The sequence below is a fragment of the Orbicella faveolata genome, unplaced genomic scaffold (genome assembly GCF_042242905.1).
Source record: "Orbicella faveolata isolate gen_17 unplaced genomic scaffold, um_ofav_v1 contig_35, whole genome shotgun sequence".
In the NCBI taxonomy this organism is placed as follows: Eukaryota; Metazoa; Cnidaria; class Anthozoa; order Scleractinia; family Merulinidae; genus Orbicella; species Orbicella faveolata.
In genome coordinates, this window is record NW_028301564.1 from 27302630 (window position 1) to 27324566 (window position 21937).

The window sequence follows — 21937 nt, forward strand, 5'->3', positions numbered from 1 at the left end:
CAGAGCAAAAGAAAGAAAAGCACTTAACAGTAATGGGAGTTACGGGATTAGGGCAGAAGAAACAGCTAATGTAGAGACTCTTTTATAGCAAGAATGCACTTTTAAGGCCAACATCATTATTTTGCATCAGCAGTATGGGTGCAGTTTATTAAATACATGTAGAAGCTAGCTTGATCAATTACACTCTTCTAAATCAACCATGAAGATCACGCCTGACACTTTTGAAATTATTTAACACTGGTCTTGATGATTAGTCCTGAGGGAAACAGTTACTTTTGTTTCACGACAAACTCAATTTTTTGCCGTGGGACCAGTCATTATGATATTTGTTATATAAAGCAGTCAACACAGACATAATTAGAAATTTCATGAGGTTGTCAGTGAACATTCCCAGGAAACAATGCACCAATACGTGTTACCCTCTGATGTCCTGGATTTTGCTTGCTTTTGGCAGGCAATGCATGTAGTTTTTATTGTCAGATGTCATGTGAACTTAGAGTAGCCAAAGCACTGCATTAATATTCTTGACTAGTCGTTAAAGTTTTCAAGACAGTTTTCTCTAACTTTTCTCTAGCTTTTACCAACCTGAGAATCGCAGGCCCAGGAATTTTTCACACACAAATAATCCAATCGGCATGAAAATATGCTCGGTTATTTGTACTTGGACATTATCTGTTCCTAATGAAGCTCAGAGATTTCCTTGAGCTATATGCGTTCGGCAAACTGTTCGCTTCTCAGAACACATATATATTATGTCTGTGGACAAATATCCGAGCACATTTTCTCACCAAATGGAGGCCATAATGTTTATAATAATATATTTATTATAATAATTTTTCTTGATCTTAACTATTTAATCAGTATAGGTAATCATATGAATGCGAGTGCAATTAAGGATCTACACTATGAGGGATATCTGAAAAATCTCTTAAAATGCATCTTAATAGGCCAATGGAATTTGAAAGAATTTTCTTATATAGTGCTAGTAGTGAAAATCCATTACTGCTCATCTGAGCTTTCATATGGTTACTCACTTACTATGACTGAGAAAATTACACTACTGTGTTTAAAAATTAATGACAAATTGGCCTGCTCTCAGCCAATCACAATTAAGTAATTTTTTCAGTCATTATAATAATTCTTTTTTTATCCAGTTTGCTTTATTAGCTGTTGTTAATATATGCATAAGTGTTCAAGAAAATGCAAATACCCACTTCACAGGACGGTTATCAACGGCCAAAATTATGGTAGGAAAGTAAGAGACGTAATTGGAATTGGGGTGGGTGGGGGTTGAAAAACAAAAAACCCTCTCTGTGGGGGAATATACTAGATATTTTCTGGAGCAACAAAATTTTACCTAGAGAATTTAAAAGATTCGTGCAGTCACAATTTTACTGCGGTCAGTGAGAGAAAATTAAAAGTGAGTAAATGAATCTAAACATAGCTCCGCACAAGAGCTGTTATATTTATTTGGGGCAGGGCAGGGCCAGAGTCTAGTTCAAGTGTGCAATTTTGCAGCATGCAGGTACAGTCTGTAACAGGATTTATTGAGTGCCAATGAGATCCCAGTAATTCACTATGTATTACCTAATCTTTGATATCTGTTGTTCGACTATAGAAAATCGTGTACATAAGAGACATCACAGCAATTTTACCAGAGCAATAGCAAATATAGCAAATCAAGTTTTCAAAAGGTCTAGATAGCAGCAGACATGTAAATATTTTAAGGAAAACGACCAATTTTTTAAGTTTGCAAGACATGTTTCGACAGAGCTTCTGTCATCTTCAGTTGACTGAATGATTACAAAGCAAGGTGAATAATAAGTAGGCAAAAATGCTAATTAAGACAAATAGTAACAACAAGAACGTGAAAAGGTGTAAGTTAAAAGGATAATTTTAGATTCACATGGTGTAATTGCTGATTGAGGGAAGGTAGTTCTTTTTGAATATGAATAGCCTCCTTTATCTTGAGTTGAAAGCTGATAGTGGCGTGATCTAAAATATGAAAGCAGTCTATTGAACACAATGAGCGACAACGTTCAGAATTCTGAAGATGTTTGAAGATGTGAGAGGCCCTATCAACGGCTAAGTGCTCACGTACGCGTGTGGAAAAATGTCGGGAGGTTTCACCGACATAACAGGCATTACAGCCCGCACATGTAAACTTATAAACCGCACGTGAACGAAGCCCGTCTCTAGATGTTTCTAGATGTTCTTATTGATAATAGTGACACTAATTCCTTCCTAACTAGGGTTTACCGTAAGAAAACCTTTACTGGGTTATTAACTAATTATTTTAGCTTCACCTCGTACTCATACAAAGTAGGTCTCATTAGGACTCTTGTTGACAGGGCCTACAAGATCAACAACACTTGGGTGGGGGTTACACGAGGATATAACCAAGCTTACCGAAATTCTCAAAAAGAACCTTTTCCCTGCCCATTTAATTGAAAAAGTGGTTAACCGTTACATCACTGGGACCCATAGCAATCATTGTCCCCGGGGCTACCCCCTTACCACCTCGCCCACGTTTTACTTTAAGCTGCCATACATAGGCCATTTTTCTGTCATCACTCAGAAGAAGATTCGACACTTAATCAAGCACTATTGTAATGATTTAGACATCAAATTAGTTTTTTCTTCCTTCAAGATAGGTAACCTTTTTGGTGTGAAAGACCCTATCCCCGACGGGCTTCGTTCACGTGTGGTTTATAAGTTTACATGTGCAGGCTGTAATGCCTGTTATGTCGGCGAAACCTCCCGACATTTTTCTACACGCGTACGTGAGCACTTAGCCGTTGATAGGGCCTCTCACATCTTCAAACATCTTCAGAATTCTGAACGTTGTCGCTCATTGTGTTCAATAGACTGCTTTCATATTTTAGATCACGCCACTACCAGCTTTCAACTCAAGATAAAGGAGGCTATTCATATTCAAAAAGAACTACCTTCCCTCAATCAGCAATTACACCATGTAAATCTAAAATTATCCTTTTAACTTACACCTTTTCACGTTCTTGTTGTTACTATTTGTCTTAATTAGCATTTTTGCCTACTTATTATTCAACTTGCTTTGTAACCATTCATTCAACTGAAGATGACAGAAGCTCTGTCGAAACATGTCTTGCAAACTTAAAAAATTGGTCGTTTTCCTTAAAATATTTACAAATCAAGTTTTATAGTTACTGTAGTTTATAGCTAGCTTCCCACCCACCCAGCTGATTCTCTGTGTGTAACCTTGTCGTTAGTATTGTACATAATAATGTTTTTGGATGATATAGTATTGTATGTAGGATTCCCTTTACGGAATCTAGAACGAAGGGCCGCTACTGTTCTATTTATTATAGTTTTCCATTATTTTCCGTAGTGTTGTAACGTAGGATTGAGCTTATATGTAATAAACGCCTGACCCCAACATGAGTGTCCAGTCTTTGATCAAAGCGGCTTCCGCTGCCACTCTACTTTCTCTTTCTCACAGGGCAAGAGTTGAACCGCATTTTTGTAAAATTAAATTGTACATACCTTGTTTCGTCAGGAAATTTGAGCAGCTCCATACAAATCAAACACCATTCTGAAGATCCCGCAATCGGTGGTCGACCATGGTATGGACCTCGGCGCTTCGGCTGGCAGCGCGGTGTTTTGAGAACAGTTCCACTCTCGGACAGGGAACTGTTTGGCTCGTGCACAGCCAGTCAATCAAATACAACCATGGGATACTTCACTGCTGTCTAGAAACCCCTACCCAATCCTACACCAAAAAAGCGCAAATTTGTTACCCTTTTCACTTTAATTTTCTCCATATCGCTACATCGGGAGAGACCTAACAAAATTTTACTCGGGCAGGATCTGCCTAGAGTTCGTTATATACCCTCTTGGCCTTCCCCTTTTACCCTATTTCCCTTTTTGTTAGAAAAGGGTACTTTTTGATATACTTTCCTCAAAAATGTGATCCCTACGGTAGACCCACTACATTTTTTTTGATGAATTAGGTCTGGGTCTTTTATTGTGTCTGTTCATAATACCCTTCCAACTCCAGCCTGAATATGGGCACCCCTAGCCTCATGTATATACTTTTAACCGACGCCCGACTCACTGTTACGAGGGAGAAGGCAATGGGAACTGACGAAACATTATGGGGATGGCAACCTCAAGCAAAGTATAAGATAACTTTCGGCTAACTAAAATGCTATTTAGCCTAGCCGAATAGTTATTTGGGCTAACCAGCAAGTGAGCCATCCCGTCTTAAGTGTTATTTCGGCTAAGCAGTGTTATTTGAGCTACAAGGGAAATGACTAGCACGGTACAGGCATGACCTCGGCAAGTGGCTCATACTTTGTGCCATCCCAAATGGAGCTTAACTACGTACATGAGTATGCAACACTTTTACACTCATGATTGGTACCCCAGCTAAAGTCGTACACTGCAGTCATGAAACCAGCAGCATTCACAGGACTCAAAAACAATTTCAGTTAAACTACTACAACTACCGTCAGTTTAATGCCAGACTAGACTTTACTGAAACCGCGAGCTTGAAAGCAATAAACTGTATCCCTCAACATATTGAATTATTAATTTGTGAAAGATTATGACCTAAAAGCGTTCTAAGAAAATAAACAGTTTGTGAAATGAATATCTTCTCCGTCAGATTTTTGTCAATTAAGACAATCAAGGGCATGAGATCAAGAGTAATTTGATTCTTTGTGCTATTTTGATTTAGACACTTCAATTAAACTAATATTGGTTTTAAAAACCGTTCTTTGCCATATATGCAAAGACGGAAATTTCACGTGCCTAACTTCTCGATGGGACAGACTGGACACATTTTCTGTGCGTTTTGCGTTTCAAAAACTACTGCCTGAGCAAGATTTTAACGCGAATGACTCATGAGCTAGCTGCCAAAACTCTCCCTGTTGCACCGTCAAGTCACTTGTGGTCATATTCGAGCCGCGATGAAGCCATTAGTGTCTGCCTACTAAACTCATAGAAGTCCTTGGAAGTAAATCTCGGCCGTGAATATGGGCTGGTGGTCAAAGGGCGCCTCCCTTATTCTGTTTCTTCTTGTAGCGAAGAAGCGTGAGCTTAGAAGTTCAGGTGAGACTTTGTTGTTGCATGGTAAAATCAGGGATCGTTTACTTTCTTTACAGCAGATACCTAATGTACTGATCGTGAGTGATAAGTTGTTAATTGCCAATGGAATGGTAGAAGTCTAATGTAAGAGTATTTCTTTTGGCTTTTGCTTTTGGTACACAGATAAACTGTTAACGCAACACATTTGACGTCATCATGTTTCGGTCGTTCAGCGACCACCATTAATAACGTTCTGTTCCGGTAGGAAAACAAAGTATACCTCTAAAGATGGTGCAGCTGAAATTTCCGAACGGATTTTCCGGAACTTTTCTCATTTGCAACACATTATAATCTAGCATGGATGTGAAGCAATTTCGGGTATTTTATAACAAGTTTTATCCCGAACAGAATTGCCTCGCATTCACGTTGGGTTACACTATTAAAAATGCAAATGAAAAACAAAATCTAACGGTGAAAAGGGCTATTGTCTGATCCTCATCAGTGGTTTTCAACTGAAATTTCCATACTTTGTTGTCTAAATACCTGCGGAGTACATAAACATCGAAGGTTTCGAAAGCAAATCGAGGAATCGAAACAGCAAACAGCTAGACGGTACAGTGGGTTGTCAAGCGTGACTTTCTAGGAAAAGGTTCAAAAAAGATCGTTACAAGCTCATAAATATGCAGCATTTTCCGGTGTTTCAGTTAGCCGTCAGCCGATTTCCTCTGCAAAAAATCGATCGAGAGCTCCTCGCTGAAATATCTATTGAATCTTCTGTGCACCAACTGCTCGAACTACTTAGTTTCTACTACTTGGATACTTTGTTTACATTTGGAATCAAGAGGCTCTCAAACTGTTTAAAAACCAGCCTAATTGAGACAAGTTCAGTGTAGCGTTTCTACTCACTGCAAGACTAAATTTAGTTCCAACTGAAGCCGAAATAACATTTGTCCATGGGACTCTGGTATCGTAGTTTCGTTGTAGTCTTAGCTCTAGTTGTGAGTAGTAACTTCCCATCATCCATTTTTACCTCAGGTAAGAATAATTTACTTTGATTATTATTGACTTAAACCAGCGCTAGATTTAAACATTGATAAAACACTTGGAAACTGAGCACTTCCGCTTTCTGTACTGCAGGGTTGTTTACTGCGGCCCGACGTATTTTCGTTGAAATATTTTGCCCTCAATGTGACGATGTAATTAAGCTTATACATTTGTATACATTAGTATACAAAGCTGTAAGTGAGCTTCCCTTCTCAATTTATTTTGTTCTTGGTCAGTTTTATTTCGGAAGGGCTATAGTTCCAACTTCCTTGACTTTACTTTCGCTTTGTAAAAGCTTAGTTTTCCGAGCTTTATCCAACAGGAGATCGGCAGAAAATCATTTCTACACCAGATAAGCCGACCAAGGTCTTCATTGGCGATAATGTTTCTTTAACATGGCGCTACTATCAGCCGAGTCATCTTACACTACGCCACGTGTTATTTGGTATTTTTAAAAGACCTGGCTATCTGAAGACGGAACTAGCGGAGGTCAATAAAAATGGCGTTCCTAGGGTGAGAAAAGACTATGGTTTATCACTGAGTTGGGCAGGAAACTTGACAGCTTCCCTTGCCGTGTTTGTGCTTTACAACGTGCAACCCGCAGACGGCAAGAAAACATTTGGCATACAAGTAGATTTTGGGTACGAGTATGACATGCTGACCGACATAGTGCGGCTTCAAGTCGAGGCCAAACGTAAGTAGTGTAAATCACCCCGGTCAGCTTGTAATAATTGTAGCCTCACATTGTAGCGAGGCCCTGTTAGGGGTATTCGGGATACGGGATATGAGGTAAAAAAAACGTACGGGATACAGGGTATTTGGGGCAAAATTATTGGGATATTTGATATTTAGATCACGGGTTAAAACGGGATATCGAGTAGGAAAACCGCTAATTTTTGCAGCTGGAATTAACAGGACACAGGATATTTAGGTCAAAAATTAACAAGATGTGGGATACTCAGACCCCTTCCCCCCGCTCCCCACCCCCTGATAGGGCCTCTTTAATTTACGGAGAAAGTTCAATTCTTTCACGTGGTAGAGACTCCACTGGAAAGAGAAATCTTATTTGGCTAGGACTTCCGTATACTCAGCAGAAAATGGCCGAACTTCTTTGTCGGAGAACCAGACTAGAAAATAAAAAAATTATATTGACTGATTAAAAATAGTTAATCGAATATGCGAAATTCAAGCTTTTAAAAATTTGGTTTTTAGCCATTGTGGATCTTCCGAGAATCACCTATGTTACTACTCCACCCCTGGTCGGGATGGGACAAAATGTCAGCCTTAATTGCACGGCCAGTAGTATTTCTCCTGTTAACGTCACGTGGTACAAGGGGAACAAAGTCTTGACTAATGGTATTTCCGAATCGGTGTTGACACTGAAGAACATCACAGATAAGGACTGGGGCGAGTTCTTCTGTGTCGCTAATAATTCTGCAGGAAAAGATGAGAAGACTGTTGTCCTCAAAGGTACGTTGCTACGTTGACTACGTTTGTTCTCTATCCTTGAGTCCTGGAATCTTGTGGCTGTAATCCACCCCTTAAACAGGAAGAAGCCAATGCGAGCAATAATCCCTTGTAAGAAAATACATAATTATGTATACTCTAGGTTTTCCTCGCAGATTTTAAGTATAATTATACAATTATTCCACGAGCACGCGTTGGATATGAGATGGTAGAGAGCCAATGAGGCACGTAACGCCGAATTGATTATAATCATCTCATATCCAACAAGCGAGAGTGGAATAATTGTTTTATTAAACACGCCCCCAAAATATAGAAAACTAAAAGGAAACAGAAATAACAACGCCTCAAAAAAAATCACGCGTACGCTTTCCATACACGTTATTCCAAAATGGCCGCCATTTAAGTATTCTTTCGTTTACTTGCAAATTAACCCTTTTTACCTCGTTCTTAAACTCAAAATTCAAAAGAATATTTCCCTTAAACGAGGCAACAAGGGCTCATTTTCAAGTAAACAAAAGAATACTAAAATGGCGGCCATTTTGGAATAAGGTGTATATTTGTAGAGCGTGGCATACTGGCTCATAACCTATGATGGCTAAGCCAATGAAAACTCCGGAATTACATTATTCAATGATCCAGTTTTTAATAAAAATAAGTAGGCCTCCCGAGAAATGTATGCTTTGGTAAATGGCGTGCTTTCCCTCGACCAACTTGTCGATAGAGGCAATAGATTCCGTACAAACCTCTGTAATTATTCAGTTGTAAATTTTATCTTTTTATTACTATTATCACTTCAATCTGTGTAATTGAAATGAGTAAATATAATGAAATAACTGAAGTAAAAGAAAATGGGCCGAGCTTTGTCTGACGTTTCTGTAAATGAAAAAGAAAACATTTCGATATGATTAAAACAAAATTAGATGGAATTTCATTCAATTTACTTTAGACGAACTTCATTGTAACTTCCTTTTTTACCGTTAAGTTCTCCCCGAGAGCCCAACAATACTGAACACAAACAAGGTTGTTCGCTACGCCAACTGGACGCTACAATGGTCAGCGGTTTACAGTATAGGAGTCTGGGTGACGTTATACACAGTCTGGCACCGAGTTGAGCACGTGACCAAGGACAGAGTGGCACGTGAGAAACCATGGTTACGCGAGAATGTTACTGGTCTTGTGTACCGCAAAGAACTTACCACTGACAGGTCTTACTTGTTCGCTGTAACAGCTTGGAATCGATGGGGGGAGAGTTTGTTGGAAAGAGACAAAATGTTGTCCATATCAACCGATTTTCCAGATAGCGCTGGTAGGATACCATTGTTCTCTATGTTTCAATGTTTAACGTTTACTGACCCTTTGCCACGTCCAAGACGCATAAAAAATCAAGAGGAATTAACTCCTCAGATAACGAGAAAAGTAATGAGAGAAAACTTCATTCGTATTGTTATATCTCTTAGTTAGTACGCTCGCTGTGATTGGTCAATTTAGCGGGCCGTATTCTCCTGTACGGCCCGCTAAAATTTGAAAGTTAATTTTGTTTTGTTGTTTTGTTTCCCAACTGTTTCGTGATTTATCGCCAAGTGCTCTTAACTTTTATAGCAAGTAAAAGTTCAAAACTTTCCTCTACGTTGTGTATTAAAGCGTGCTAACAACTTAAAAACGATTTAAAATTGACTTGCTTTGCTTTCGAGGTGCGTCAGAAATTTAAAGCCGTTCCGCGTAAATAGAAATCGTTCCCAAACCCGTCAGACACACAGTAGAGATATAATAAATATCGTACTAACCTCGTCTTCTCGGTCCACACTGTAAGTTAAGGATCCTCGTTTTTCCCCTTCGATTTATGATATCCGCGCGCTTCGCGCTTGCATCAGTCATAAATCGATGAGGAAAACACTTAGTCCGTAACTTACAAATACGGACCTCGAACTCGGTTAGCAAGAGCTATGTGTATGATTACTCTCGACTCAATTCAAGAACGTAAAAATCATTCAATATTAACTTAACAAGGATTTGGTAAAACAAAGATCTACATGTGCATATGTACCTACAAATATTCACATCTTAGTGATGCAAGTAAAAAATCGATCGTTTTAAAAAACTGTCGATCGTATATCGTTATAGTTAGTAATATGACGACCGGAAAGTGGAAACTTCTCAACTTTTTATCTTACGTTTTCTCTATAGCCTGCTCCTCGCTCATTTCACATACATCCAATAGATGCAAGCGATGCCCGAGGTAGGAGGGTGACCCTCCATACCCACCCACCCCAGGTTAGGTAACGTTTCGGGCTTTAGAATCAGTAACATTGCCAAATTGCTTCAGGGGAGTGGGAAAGATGTAATGTCTCACTAGAATATAGTGGTGAGACATGCTGCTTTTTTCTTTTATTCAGGACACTTTCGTTTTTGTTTACAGTTTCGACTGAGCATAGACCTTCAGTCACACCGTTTGACAGCAACAAAAAGTCTGATTTCACAGGGAAGGAAGTCATCATCTGGGGAGCCGTTAGTGCGTTTTTGTGCATACTGATGTCAGTGGTGGTGATTCATTTTGTACGAAGACAACGTAAAAGAAGTAAGGGAAAATATTTGAGTAAGTAAATATCCGTAATGCCATAGGAGAACCGTCTTTGGATATTTTCCCATTAACGTCAGAGTAGAATAGATTTTGGAAACAAATCAAAAAAGAGCAATTGTCGATGAATACTATTAACGAGGGTCTGGACAACGGAAAAAGTTACTTCTTGATTACTTAAATGAAATATTTTGTCAGACTGTGTAAACAATTTGCCCGGGAGCGTTCGTTATAATCCTGATCACTCCTGGCTCAACGGTGAACCACTACATACATGCATTCTTTATTTGGTAAAGCAGGTCAATAAATGGCAGCAAATGCTGATGAGGACTTGCTCTAACAACAGTAAATAACAAATAACTACACGCAAAAATAAGTGGGAAAAACAGTTTACAGATGTAATATCCAGCTAGCCCACTTGTTCAAAGAGTGGAGCAATCTCAACCAGTATCGTGAGAATTGTTCCTTACCGGTAAACCTTATTAAGTAGTTTATCAGGAGCGAACAAATGAAAGCTTATTTTTGTGGCTAATAAGAGCTGTTAAATGGTTTTAGATGGGCATTGATGCATGAAGTAAGTCTGTACAGTTACCATTTGCTTATGAGGCAAACTTTTGACCCCTTCAGTATGGACGGTATGGTCTAAGTTCTCGTAAGCGACCACCTCCCGTGCGCGACCACCTAGGCTTGACATGAAGTGTAATGAATAACTTTTGTCCGTTTCTTCCAGATCAAACAGGGCACCAAAACGTAAAAGGGTATGTACTGTTCGTCAAGAGCAAAGATGGTTAAGATGGAGAAAATTTACACGGATTACAAACGACGAACTTAAAAAATTTAGGCTAAGATTTTCAAGATGCCCAAACCATGACGTAGCTCCTTTAAAAGCAATGGTCACACAAATTTGGCCAAAAATCTCATGTGCGCATGTGCACACCTAACTTTATCGAATGGCAGCTGTGTCGTCCTGGTTTGGTCAAACCACGGAGATGTGAGATCGGTGGCATCGCCATAACCAGTCCAATACTTTGAAATCTTAATTAGCTTGTCCATTACTGTCATTGGTCCTCTCAGGTAGTTTGGGCGTGTAATATCTGGATGGAGGTAACCCTCTTTAATAGGAAAGTCTGTAGCCATGTTAGTAAATCAAACCCAATTGCTGACACATAAAGCAACAGCCAGTCGATCGCTTGAGGTAGAGAGAGGTATCTCAGAGCAATTTTTTTTAATATGCTGCCATTTCATAGAAGCCAGATGTTTTTGACTTTTGCTCTGGTGTGAATTCTCGGCCAACCTCTTGAAATAATCAGACATAAACAGATATAAGCTAAGTAGCAAATTATGAGTTGGAATTTGTTCTGTTATCACAGGATAACTCCATTTATGTATTCTGTCCCTCACACTTATTCGTTCACATCAGAAGAGGATGTTGCTTCTGTGGCGGTAAGTCAAGTTTCAAATCAAGAGTTCTTTTTAGATAACACCCCAGCTTTAGAAATCCCAGGAGAGTCCAGAAATAGCCAATCCTGTGACGTGAAATTTGGTCACGTGAACAGCCCGAGAAGCTTTGCGCGTACTTGCATCTTCGACGAAAACATCCACGCAACGCGCGCGGTAACATTTTCCGCAGAGGAACTGGATGCAATGTCTTAAAATAACTTGAAAGAGACTACCTTGGGAATAAGGCCTGTATGAGAGATTAACTCTCTGATCCTTTCATTCGCTCTTGTTTAGTTACTTCAACACTTTACAGATTGGTAATATTTAAAAGTGAAACCTTTCTGGTTAATCATTTGTCACTAGATTTGGTAGGAGCTCGTGCGGGATTTATAACCAATATGCTCGGATATTTGTCCTTGGACCTTATATGTTCCTCGAAGCTCACAGTTTTCCGCGAGTGAAGCTCGAAGAAAACTGTGAGCATCGAGGAACAGATGATGTCCGAGAACAAATATCGTAGCATATTTTCAGTAAAGTCAACTGAGGCTATTGTGTTTATTATCCTTCAAATGTTTTCGCCACAAAGGGGAAAAGCCACTCAGATATTCCCAAATTTAAGCTGGGGCACATTCAGTCACGTGACGCGTTTAGACCAATCGCGTGCGGGCGAAAATATTTGATGGATTATAACGTGGGATATTTGTACTCGTTTCGCGTCTTTTTTGACGCCTCTGTTAAAATGCAAAGCGTGTCGCACGTGGCCCTCTTTCAGACCAGTCAACGTCTTACCGATGACTGGAGTCGTAATTTTTTGCAGATTCAAGGTACTGCCTATGAAAGTGGATCCGTAACACTAGTGGAATCTAAATTAAGTATCCCAGAATCACCTTCGATTTTACAAGAACTGACAGCATCAGTGAGAAACACGCAACGGGGTTCCAACCAATCAAGAACAGGAGAATGCTTTTTATTAACAGCAGCCCGATCTGAATTAAACACAACAACTCCTGACTGTAGGTCTCACGAGGCACTCTCGACGTTTACTCCTCACAGGAGTGGTAAAAGGAGTCAACAGAATCAAAAGATCCACAAGCCTGTAATCCACGAAAGAAGGTATCCTGCAAAGGCGAAAATTGCCATGGAAACGGAAGAGGTTAGTGCACTTGGTGTTGTGCGAGAGGTAAATCAAGAATGCAGGAAAATCCAGATACCTGAAACGGACGGTTATCTTCAACCAGCGGACCCTGATAACATGCAAGGCGAAACCATTAACACAGGCATGCGCCATGGAAAAGCTCAAACCCAACCCCCCAAGCGCCCTCAACCTAAACCAAGAGTCAAAAGTTTGAGAAGAGGAGAAACCGGCAACTTGTTTCAATGCAAGCATTCGACGTTAACTGGAACACTCTCAGATACACTCTCAAATCCCTTACATGACAAAGAGGTAGCTCAACACTGCGCAAGCGTCAACCCTGCCGACCAATCAAATCACGTCATTCCTAAAACGAGAACCCGTCACTTACAGGAGCACGGATATCAGAATGAAACTCCTTACCAGAACTCATTGCGGCCTCCTGGCGAGATCAAGTCACCATACACGCCAGTGCTCTCTGACACCAATTGGGAAGTGTCACGTGATCATCTATCCTTGTTTGAAAGGATCGGTGGTGGTTCGTTTGGTCAAGTGTGGAAGGGCGCTGCGTTTGACGTGGCGGGTGACAAAGAGTGGTCTGCTGTAGCTGTTAAAATGTTAAAAGGTAACTAAAATAACATTAAATTATTGTAGAAATAGCATCAACTCGGAGACATATAAAATATTAAGATATATTTAAGTCAGTTATAAGCTTTTAACTGACTTAAAATTAAAGTAATGCGTTTTGTCAAATCAATGTCTGTTTATTTACAACTATTCATTAGTTATTTCATGGTTTCCAGAGAAATTAAGGGAAAATATTTATATCACCTAGAATAGTGGAACGCAGCCTTACGGTCACCCCTTTACACCACCTCGTTATAGCGGTCACTTTATCACCAACCAGCTACAATGACTAACTGAGCTTTTGCTTGGGCCAGAATAAAGTGGCTGTTATATATAACGAGGTGGCTGTAAGGCGGTGTTCTACTGTGGTAATATTAATGTCCGCACTTATGATACATCTGTTACAGAAAATTCGTCGAAATCAGATCTCAGGGATCTCTTGTCTGAGCTGGACTTGCTGAAGAAACTTAAACCTCATCCAAACGTGATTCAATTGCTGGGCTGTTTTACTAAGGACGTCATTCGATATAAAGGAAGAAAAGAATTTAGTGAGTTTGTAAACCATTGAAATTATTATAACGGTTATAATGGTCAATAATAGTCATAATCATCATTTTTAAAGAGAAATTTTAAGTCGCTAAAATCTGAGGAGAGGTCATACAATTAGGTAATACTTAAAAAAAAAGAAAACATGTTCCGTACGCGTTTCTATCGAGTCATACAAACACAAGTGGAAGTTTAGGAGAGCGAGAAATGCTCAACACAAGTCGACAGGCGAATGCTCCCACGACTTTTTCGAGTTCTCCAAAACTTTCACTAATGTTTCTGTCACCCAATAGAAACACGGAGAACATGTTTTCTATGTCTGTTAGTAACCACCGCGACGAAAACAAGAAAACAACTTGTTTACTTTCATCTCCAAAATGTAAATTCTCAACCAATCAGAGCGCGTATTTTCTTTGGGCTATTTTCTAATCTATTCCAATGAAGTAGCCTGCGTGACTGGCGGTGTTCTTGTTCGCTCGAGTGACAAAACCGTTAAATCGAGCTGCACAAGCCGCTCCTCACGTACCATTATCCTCGCAGCCAAGACGCTCTCCCGCCGCCAAATTTGCCCCAGCGCGAACAATCCCACCAGCTACGCAGGGTACTTTAAAAAAAGGGAAATTGATGGTGATGACGCTACTTTTGAATTGTAAGCTCAGTTGACCTCCCTGCACGGAAAGAGACGTCTGTTTTGTTATTAGATCGTCAGTTTGAAGCAACAGATGACTTTATGGTTCTTTACCCACAGGGCCGCCTCTGGTCATCCTGGAGTTTGTTCCTCACGGGGATCTTCTGGGATATTTAAAGAAAAGCAAAGGAGAAACAGATGATTATTACAACTTAAGAGGTGCGGACGTTCCACAGAAAATACCAACACAACAACTTTACAAATTCGCATCTGATATCGCTCGGGGAATGGAATTCATCTCGGCTCAGAAGGTCTGTTGTAGTGTAGAGATTTGTGCTATCGAATGTTACTAGTAATATCGCTTTCATACGTTTTTGCTCCCTGTTTCTTCCATTTCTCTTTCGCTTATGTACTGTTCTCATATTTGTGACGCATTTATTTCAATACTCAAAGTTTAACAGACGCACATTTATAATTTATTTCTTATAATTTACTTCTTATATAGCGTTGTTTCTTCTTCGACCATAACCCTATGTGGGTATAGGGCCAGACATTCTCCTTCGCCATGTCACACGGTCACGAGCAGCCACTGTTGCCTCGCTCCATGAGCCAAAACCCAATGCTGTTCTTTCTTTTTCTGCGGTTCTCCGCCAAGTCTCTTTCGGTCTGCCACGACTTCTTCTTCCCTCTGGGGTCCATGTTAATGCTGTCTTGGTATGTTTATTTGGATCCATTCTGAGGACGTGGCCGATAAACTTCCAGCGCCGCCGGAAGATTTGCTCACTGATGGTACTGATGTTGGCCCGCTTTCGAATCTCCTCATTTGATATTTTCATAGGCCAATAGATCTTCATAAGCCTTCTCAGACTTTTATGTAGAAATACGTCTAGCTTGGTCGCATCTCTTTTAGTCATACGCCATGTTTCACAACCGTATAACAGACTAGCTATAACGTTGGACTTAAAGGTTTAATAATGATAATAAATATTTACAGGGGTAAGATAAAAATACGTACAAAGATAAATAACTGCTAAATGCACTTTTGCAAATTTAATTTGGCCACATCTCAGGAGGGAACAGTGACTGCATGCCAATCTGAGGCGGTAGAAGATTGGGTTATGCAAGAAGTGGCCATATTAAGGGTTTTATTGAACTGAAAATGAACCGCCAGATAACATTCTTTTCAATTCGTCGCGTTCGAAACAAGACGAAAACTGCGGTGGGTATCATCTCACGGTTGCTTGTGAACCAGTTACTGGGAACAATATGGCTTCTCATAGTCTGTTTTCAGTGATGACAAGCCACTGCGGAACATACAAGACTCACCCAGATTGTTTTCTCTCTTTTCTAAAGTGGCAAATGTTTTACTCCCTACAGCTCATTCACCGAGATCTGGCCGCGAGGAACGTGTTAGTTGGTGAAGGCCTGCGATGTAAAATCACAGATTTTGGAATGGCGAGAGATCTGGGGCGAAATGAAATTTATGTCAGAAGGTCTAACGTAAGTACGCATGCTGGTGAGTGCTTATCTTCTTTTGTTAACTGTGGCAAAGTTCCCAAGATTATTTCAGTTCTCAGAACATGCAGAACGTTAGCAGCAAATTCCCTAAAGCTAATTGGCGAATGTGAAGCACGAGTGAGCGAGCGAGATCTGGGAAACGGACGAAGGAGAAGAGAATTCAAAAGGGAACAAAACATGGGACCTGTGGGAACTTCCGTTAACCATGCTGATCATTGGGAGTATTGCTGTCTGGTTTCACCGCAATTGATTCCTAATTTCATTATTGTAGAGGTTAAGTCCTTCTGCACGGCTTGCGACTCTGTCGCCCTAACGTATTCAACAACGCCAGGGGGATCTCCTATATAAAATGGACGGGGATGTTCGTCGTACCTTTTAGGGATTAAAAAATCAGTTTTGGTTCCTCTCAGGGTGTTCAGCCTCAAACATTCCACAACGGGAACTTTTGCGGCACTGTTTTTCGAGTTTTATCTGCACCAGCCATTTGTATCTTTTATTTTGTTTATTTTTGGTGTTATTGTCATTAATTCAAGGGCCTGATGCCTGTAAAGTGGATGGCAGTTGAGTCATTAACAAGTCAAGTCCATACCACAAAAAGTGATGTGTAAGTTGAAAGAGATCAAGGTTGGCATTTCGAGGCTACACGATTGGCTTGAGAAACTCGCGCCTCCTTTCTATCCAGTCAGAAGTGAAATCAAAACCAATCGTGACTCGTTCGCACACGTTTTCTCACGTTTCGCGTCAGTTACATGTGTTTTCTTAAAGTTTTGATTGGTTCATTGGATCGTCTGTGTCCTTTGTGATTAGCCAGAGTGATTACTTTGGTTTTGGTTTTACAACACTCAATTGAAAACCGCTCCGTGTTGTGTCATCAATTAGCATGTATACTAAAGTATTTTGACGCTTGAAAAAGGTTATTTCATTTCATTTCATTTCATAGGTGGAGTTACGGTATTGTCCTGTATGAGATTTTTACTCTCGGTGAGTAATTTCTTGTATGCGGTTCTTAAAACATTTCTAGCACCCATTCTCGAATAAGCCCCTCCCTCCCTCCCCCGCCCCCCGCACTAGTAAAGACTTAGCTTAAATTAAAGCCGTTGGAATCAGTTTATGGTACAGTGGAACCCCGTCAATCCCGGGTCACCAAAGGGCCACAAAAATGAGTTGGTCGCATTCACGGGGTGGCCGTAAGGCGGGGTCTCACTGTTATTGAGAAAGACAATCCAGCCCCGGATGCTTAGGCGAAGCCCACGACTAAGTTCCGTGGCCAGGAAATACAATATTCGACAGTTTGGAACCGACAAGCCTAAAACACCTGCATCAATTTCCTACTCGTAAAACCGCTAATGACAGCTTGGCTTTCACGATCAAGCTAAGCAAATGTTTATTGTAATTTTTTGTACTTTGAGCGGTTAAGGAGGTTCAAAAGCTAGACTTGATGCTGTACAAAGCAGAATTTAAATGTAGTTTATACAACTGTACTTTTCGGTTCTTGAACTAGACCCCTAGCATGAGCCTGTTGAGCTCATTTCTTCTGTATCTTCAGAGTCGACAATGCCTTAATAAGCGATTTGAAACGTTTCCAGGAGAAAATCCTTACGATGGAATGACCGGAGAAGAAGTTTTTACCTTTGTGGCAAGTGGTCACAGACTACCAAGGACTCCGGCCGTGAGCTCAGACTTGTATGTATAATGAATTATCGCCGGTTTACCGAAAGTGTTTCTCACTTATCCCACCTTGTGATTGCTAAGAACTTCTCTGGCAGCGTCCACACTACGCCGGATCGGAGGAATTTGAAAACACAGCTTTATTTCTACGGTTAGGCCTACCGTCCACACTAATCCTTAACCAAAACAGGGGTTTTCGAAAACACTCGTTAAACGGAGGAATTTGAAAATGCCAGCTTTTCGATCGTTTTCGTGTGAACGGAAACATTTTGAAAACGGAGCTTTTCGAAAACGATGACGTCACGATAATCATATGATTTCCCTGACCGAGTTTTCCTCAAACACAAATCCAAAATGGCCGGTGATTGTTGCGTTTTTACATTCCTCCGGCGTACTGTGGACGGAAAACATTTGATGTGTTTTCAAAGTGAAACCACCGTTTTCCAATTCCTCTTGCGTAGTGTGAACGGGGCCTCTGATGTCAATCCTCCTCGTTAAAGTGCTGTTGCTGGGGCCAGAAATCCTTTTCACTCTATTGGATTGGATCTGAAACTTATAAAAGTCTAGTTTCCTTCGCGCGCAGCGACTCTTCCGGGATGGGAATCTTGTATGTCCATCGCATGTTACTGCAACATTTTCTTCGGGCATCATCTTGGAAAAGATGTAGTAAGAAGAAGTGTCTTTCTGCGTTATATTCAACAATATCGTGATTTGCTGTAATGTAGTGTTTTTTTGTTTTTTTTTCCGGTAGGTATAATCTTATGAAGCAGTGCTGGCATGAGAACCCTTCCGAGCGGCCGACATTTAGCTCAGTCGAGGATTGGATAGAAACTCTTACTTATGACTACTGACGACAGGAAAAGATCTCCAAGCTTCCCATTGTTAGACTGGTCTTCAACGGAAGCGTGTGGAATTGATTATCATTTGTAAAAATATATTTTATACCAATATCGAGGCTGAAATTCGCTAAATTTTAAGAGTATTTTAAGAACAAAGCCGAGGCTAACATTTTAAAAAGAATATAATTTTTTATGTTGAAAACTTGTAAATACAATTAAAAGTGTCTAAATTTATTCCTTTCTCTAAACGGGAAAACTAGCCAAAAAGCATCAAAAACAGCAATAGCCATTTGTTTGACGCTAGTAACAAGAAGTTACGTGCGTCATATTAGGCTTTAATGCCTGCAAACTGGCTCCAAAATTACTTTAACACCATGCAGACACGAAGTATATTCAAAAACAAAAATGTCATACGTTATAATCTAAGAATATTTACGAGATTATTTCCAGACTAAAATCGTCAGAAAAATAAGGCATTCAACCTCGGCCGGAAAAACAGTATTCTTATGAAAAAAAAGAGTGTATTACAAAGAAGCAATCTGATCACCTCTCTACGCGTTAAAATTCAGGCTAGTCATGCCATTACGATGGACCGTTTGCTAAAAGTTTAGCCGATTTGCCAGATAATTAGAGAACTGTTTTCTGCTAAGAAGAAAAACTTTTCCGGTAGGTCTGGCCAACCCCAGTCCGTATCGAAGAAATACAGGTGTCGTTTAATTTAAAGGTTATCGGCTAGTCTCCCCGTCTGTTTGCTCTAACTATGAAACTGAAAATCAAAATCATTACGACAATCTTAAGTCCCCAGTAGGGGCCTTAAAGGACCCCAGTCAGCCACACCTTTGTTTTTGTTTACATGCGAGTGTTTGGCTATTGTGTTTTATTCGGAGCATGTCGAAACGAAGGAAATCATTATAAAACTACTAAAGGTAAAAAATTAAACATACTTTCAGGAACACAACTTGCAGTAAAGTAATAAGAGTTCGCTTCACCGTGCAATGTCAATAAGTTCGATAGCATCGAAAGTAGTGGAGGCTGACTATTAAGGTACTGAGCTCAATAACACCTATAAACTAGTGGCAAGAGCATACGCCCAAGCCACAACAATAAACTTTTAACAATGACATTGGCTTTGTAATGTATTTTACAATAAAGGGACGGACCATGGCATTTTTTTTTTTTTTTTTTTCTTTTGAGGGAGGGGAGTTGGGCAATTTTCAGCTGTGACATGTAAGGATTTTTTCAAAACAGTAAAACGCGGGCTAGACATATATTGCAAAGCACTTGCTCGATTTTTTTTCCATGGCTCCCCATACACGATTATTTCTTTCAGCAGTTTTTGTTGTCTCTGAGGAGTTTTTTTTTTTTTGAAAATTGAAAAAATATTGTTGTTACGTGCTGGAATAACAAAGAGATGTCCGCAAACAAGGCATAAGTGAAAAGAACTCCTGAGTACGATATAAGGTACGCAAGAAAAGGGTGACAACGAGCAATTACCCTTTTTAAATATTATTTATTAGTTTTACGCTAGCTGTTACATTTACTTAGGTTAAAGAAGCAGTTCGTAAAGCAGACGTACTGTCCTTCATGGCCATACAGATATTCATCTTGATTAACTTTGAACTCCAACTTCCACCGAATGTAAACAATAATGCTTGGCTTTCTTGATTCACTGCATTCTTTCCACCCACTGGATTCTTCTGTTTACACAAACTCTTACAGAGGACTTCATAATAAACTGTAAATTCTATGTCTTTTTCCCTTTTCGGCTACCATCTCTTGCTTCTCTTTCTTCTCCTCGGATATAGCAAGGGCAGAATTATCGAAGTCATAGCTTCACCATAGTGATCGCAGTTGATTATAGCTTCCTCACAGTATCGTATCCACAGCATAAAGTTGAATCACAAGCGGCCACGAGGGTAAGCTCTCGGGCAAATAAGGAGAGAGTGTATCTTGTATTACTTACAAGCCTGCTTTTATTCTTTCTTTTACTCTAAGCATCTAGAATGTTCTGTTGTTATCTATAATTTGTTACAAGGTGTACTATTTGTGGAAACTGCTGAGTCACATCAAAGAAATTTCTGGAATATTACAGATTGTAAGATAATTCTAGAAAAGTCTGGGATTGCGTGACAGATACACTAAAAGTAATTCTGATCCTCATAACATTGTAAAGAATTTCTCAAAGCAGACGGTACCTTTCTCGGTAACGGCAAAAATCATATGCAAATTTACAAGCCGTCGTTAAGATCTGTCGAACATTTAACTCAAAGCTGTCACAATCAGCGATTTAGCCAATCGGATCATGATATCACTTCTGGTATCATGGAAAGGCGGTATTAAGAGAATGTCCAAGGTCTCCCCCGTTACGCCCCGCTCGCTTCCTCTCGTCACATTTTTTTCTCGCCCTCGCCGGGGAGCCTGTTCGCAGGCTATATACCATGGAAATTAGGAACAACGAGTACCCTCGTCGTTTCTATGGAAGGGGGATGCATCCCCGGACACCATTGAGATACTCCTGCGATAAAAGTGAATTGAGGATTCCTTTTTCAGCGCACTGCCCATGTACATTGCTATAAAAATAAAATCACCTCATATCCAACAAGTGCGAATGAATAATTGTTTTAGTTATTCATTGTCGCGAACATTAACCTAGCCCTCCTACAGATGATGCAGACTATTCAGCTCCACCTAAACAAAGCGATTGCGTTAAAGGACGGCAAATCGTCGGAGCGTTGTTCTCTGTGGAAGTTAAGTGGAACACGCGAAGAAAGCAAGCGAGAGAAAATAAGTTAATAATAGATTTCGCTCAGTATCAAGAAAGTTACGACAAACCAAAAATGACTATCTGACAAGAGGCCGGTGCGGGGGTGCTCGTCGGAAATTTTGAAGAGAACCCCTAAAAGAGGTACTAAGATCCTGTTTTGTGGGCGTGGCTTGAAATCCCCCCCTCCCCCCCCCCCCCCCCCCCCCGCTAAGTGGTACTCATTTCTAAACTAACACACTATGTCCTGTCATATTTTTTTCGGCTCAATACCCTAAAAGGTACCGCAAAAGCTTCCACTGTGGAAATTTTGAGGGTTGAACACCCTAAGAGGTACCAAAATCCTTTTAAACTCCTAATAGGTACGACGAGCACCCCCGTTCTTTTTATTTGGAAGTCCCCCCTGGTGCGGAGCGTCACCCTGACATCATATTCCCGTAAGGAGTCAAATTGACCAAGAATTTTAAAAGCTTGACAAGACATTGAGCTCATAACCGATAACGTCGCTGAACGAAGGACAAATACGGTGACAAAATGCCGCTGGTTTGGAAGTCCTACCCCGGTGGAATCCAGTGTTACACCAAGTAACAAGCTTAATGGGTCCTGAGCCGTAAATCAGGTTCCA

The 21937-nt window shown here is 40.3% G+C and overlaps 1 protein-coding gene across 4 annotated transcripts; it reads left to right on the plus strand.

Annotated features, from left to right (window-relative positions):
* Nucleotides 1–4737: 4737 nt before the first annotated feature.
* Nucleotides 4738–19672, plus strand: LOC110062448 (uncharacterized). Of its 4 annotated transcripts, none has more exons than XM_089273043.1 (15): nucleotides 4738–6102; nucleotides 6434–6805; nucleotides 7324–7581; nucleotides 8561–8884; nucleotides 9995–10153; nucleotides 10884–10911; nucleotides 11524–11596; nucleotides 12411–13350; nucleotides 13760–13900; nucleotides 14647–14837; nucleotides 15904–16026; nucleotides 16578–16648; nucleotides 16985–17025; nucleotides 17631–17727; nucleotides 18464–19672. In XM_089273043.1, the coding sequence occupies exons 1-15, from the start codon at nucleotides 6021–6023 to the stop codon at nucleotides 18561–18563; spliced, it is 3000 nt and encodes a 999-aa protein (XP_089129169.1). In that variant the 5' UTR covers nucleotides 4738–6020; the 3' UTR covers nucleotides 18564–19672. The 4 variants fall into 4 exon arrangements, 3 of the variants coding, with proteins under 3 accessions (XP_089129169.1, XP_089129170.1, XP_089129171.1); XM_089273044.1 differs by having other exon boundaries at nucleotides 4738–5091; XR_016201884.1 differs by lacking the exon at nucleotides 18464–19672 and having other exon boundaries at nucleotides 15904–16042; nucleotides 17631–17724.
* Nucleotides 19673–21937: the final 2265 nt, after the last annotated feature.

What these genes read in the sequence shown, in the direction of transcription:
- LOC110062448 (XM_089273043.1), top strand. Translation starts at nt 6,021, where the DNA reads ATGGGACTCTGGTATCGTAGTTTCGTTGTAGTCTTAGCTCTAGTTGTG. An exon ending in GGGCACCAAAACGTAAAAGG is followed by an intron (nt 10,912 to 11,523) that starts GTATGTACTGTT and finishes CTGTTATCACAG; the next exon opens with GATAACTCCATTTATGTATT. An exon ending in TTTATGTCAGAAGGTCTAAC is followed by an intron (nt 16,027 to 16,577) that starts GTAAGTACGCAT and finishes CATTAATTCAAG; the next exon opens with GGCCTGATGCCTGTAAAGTG.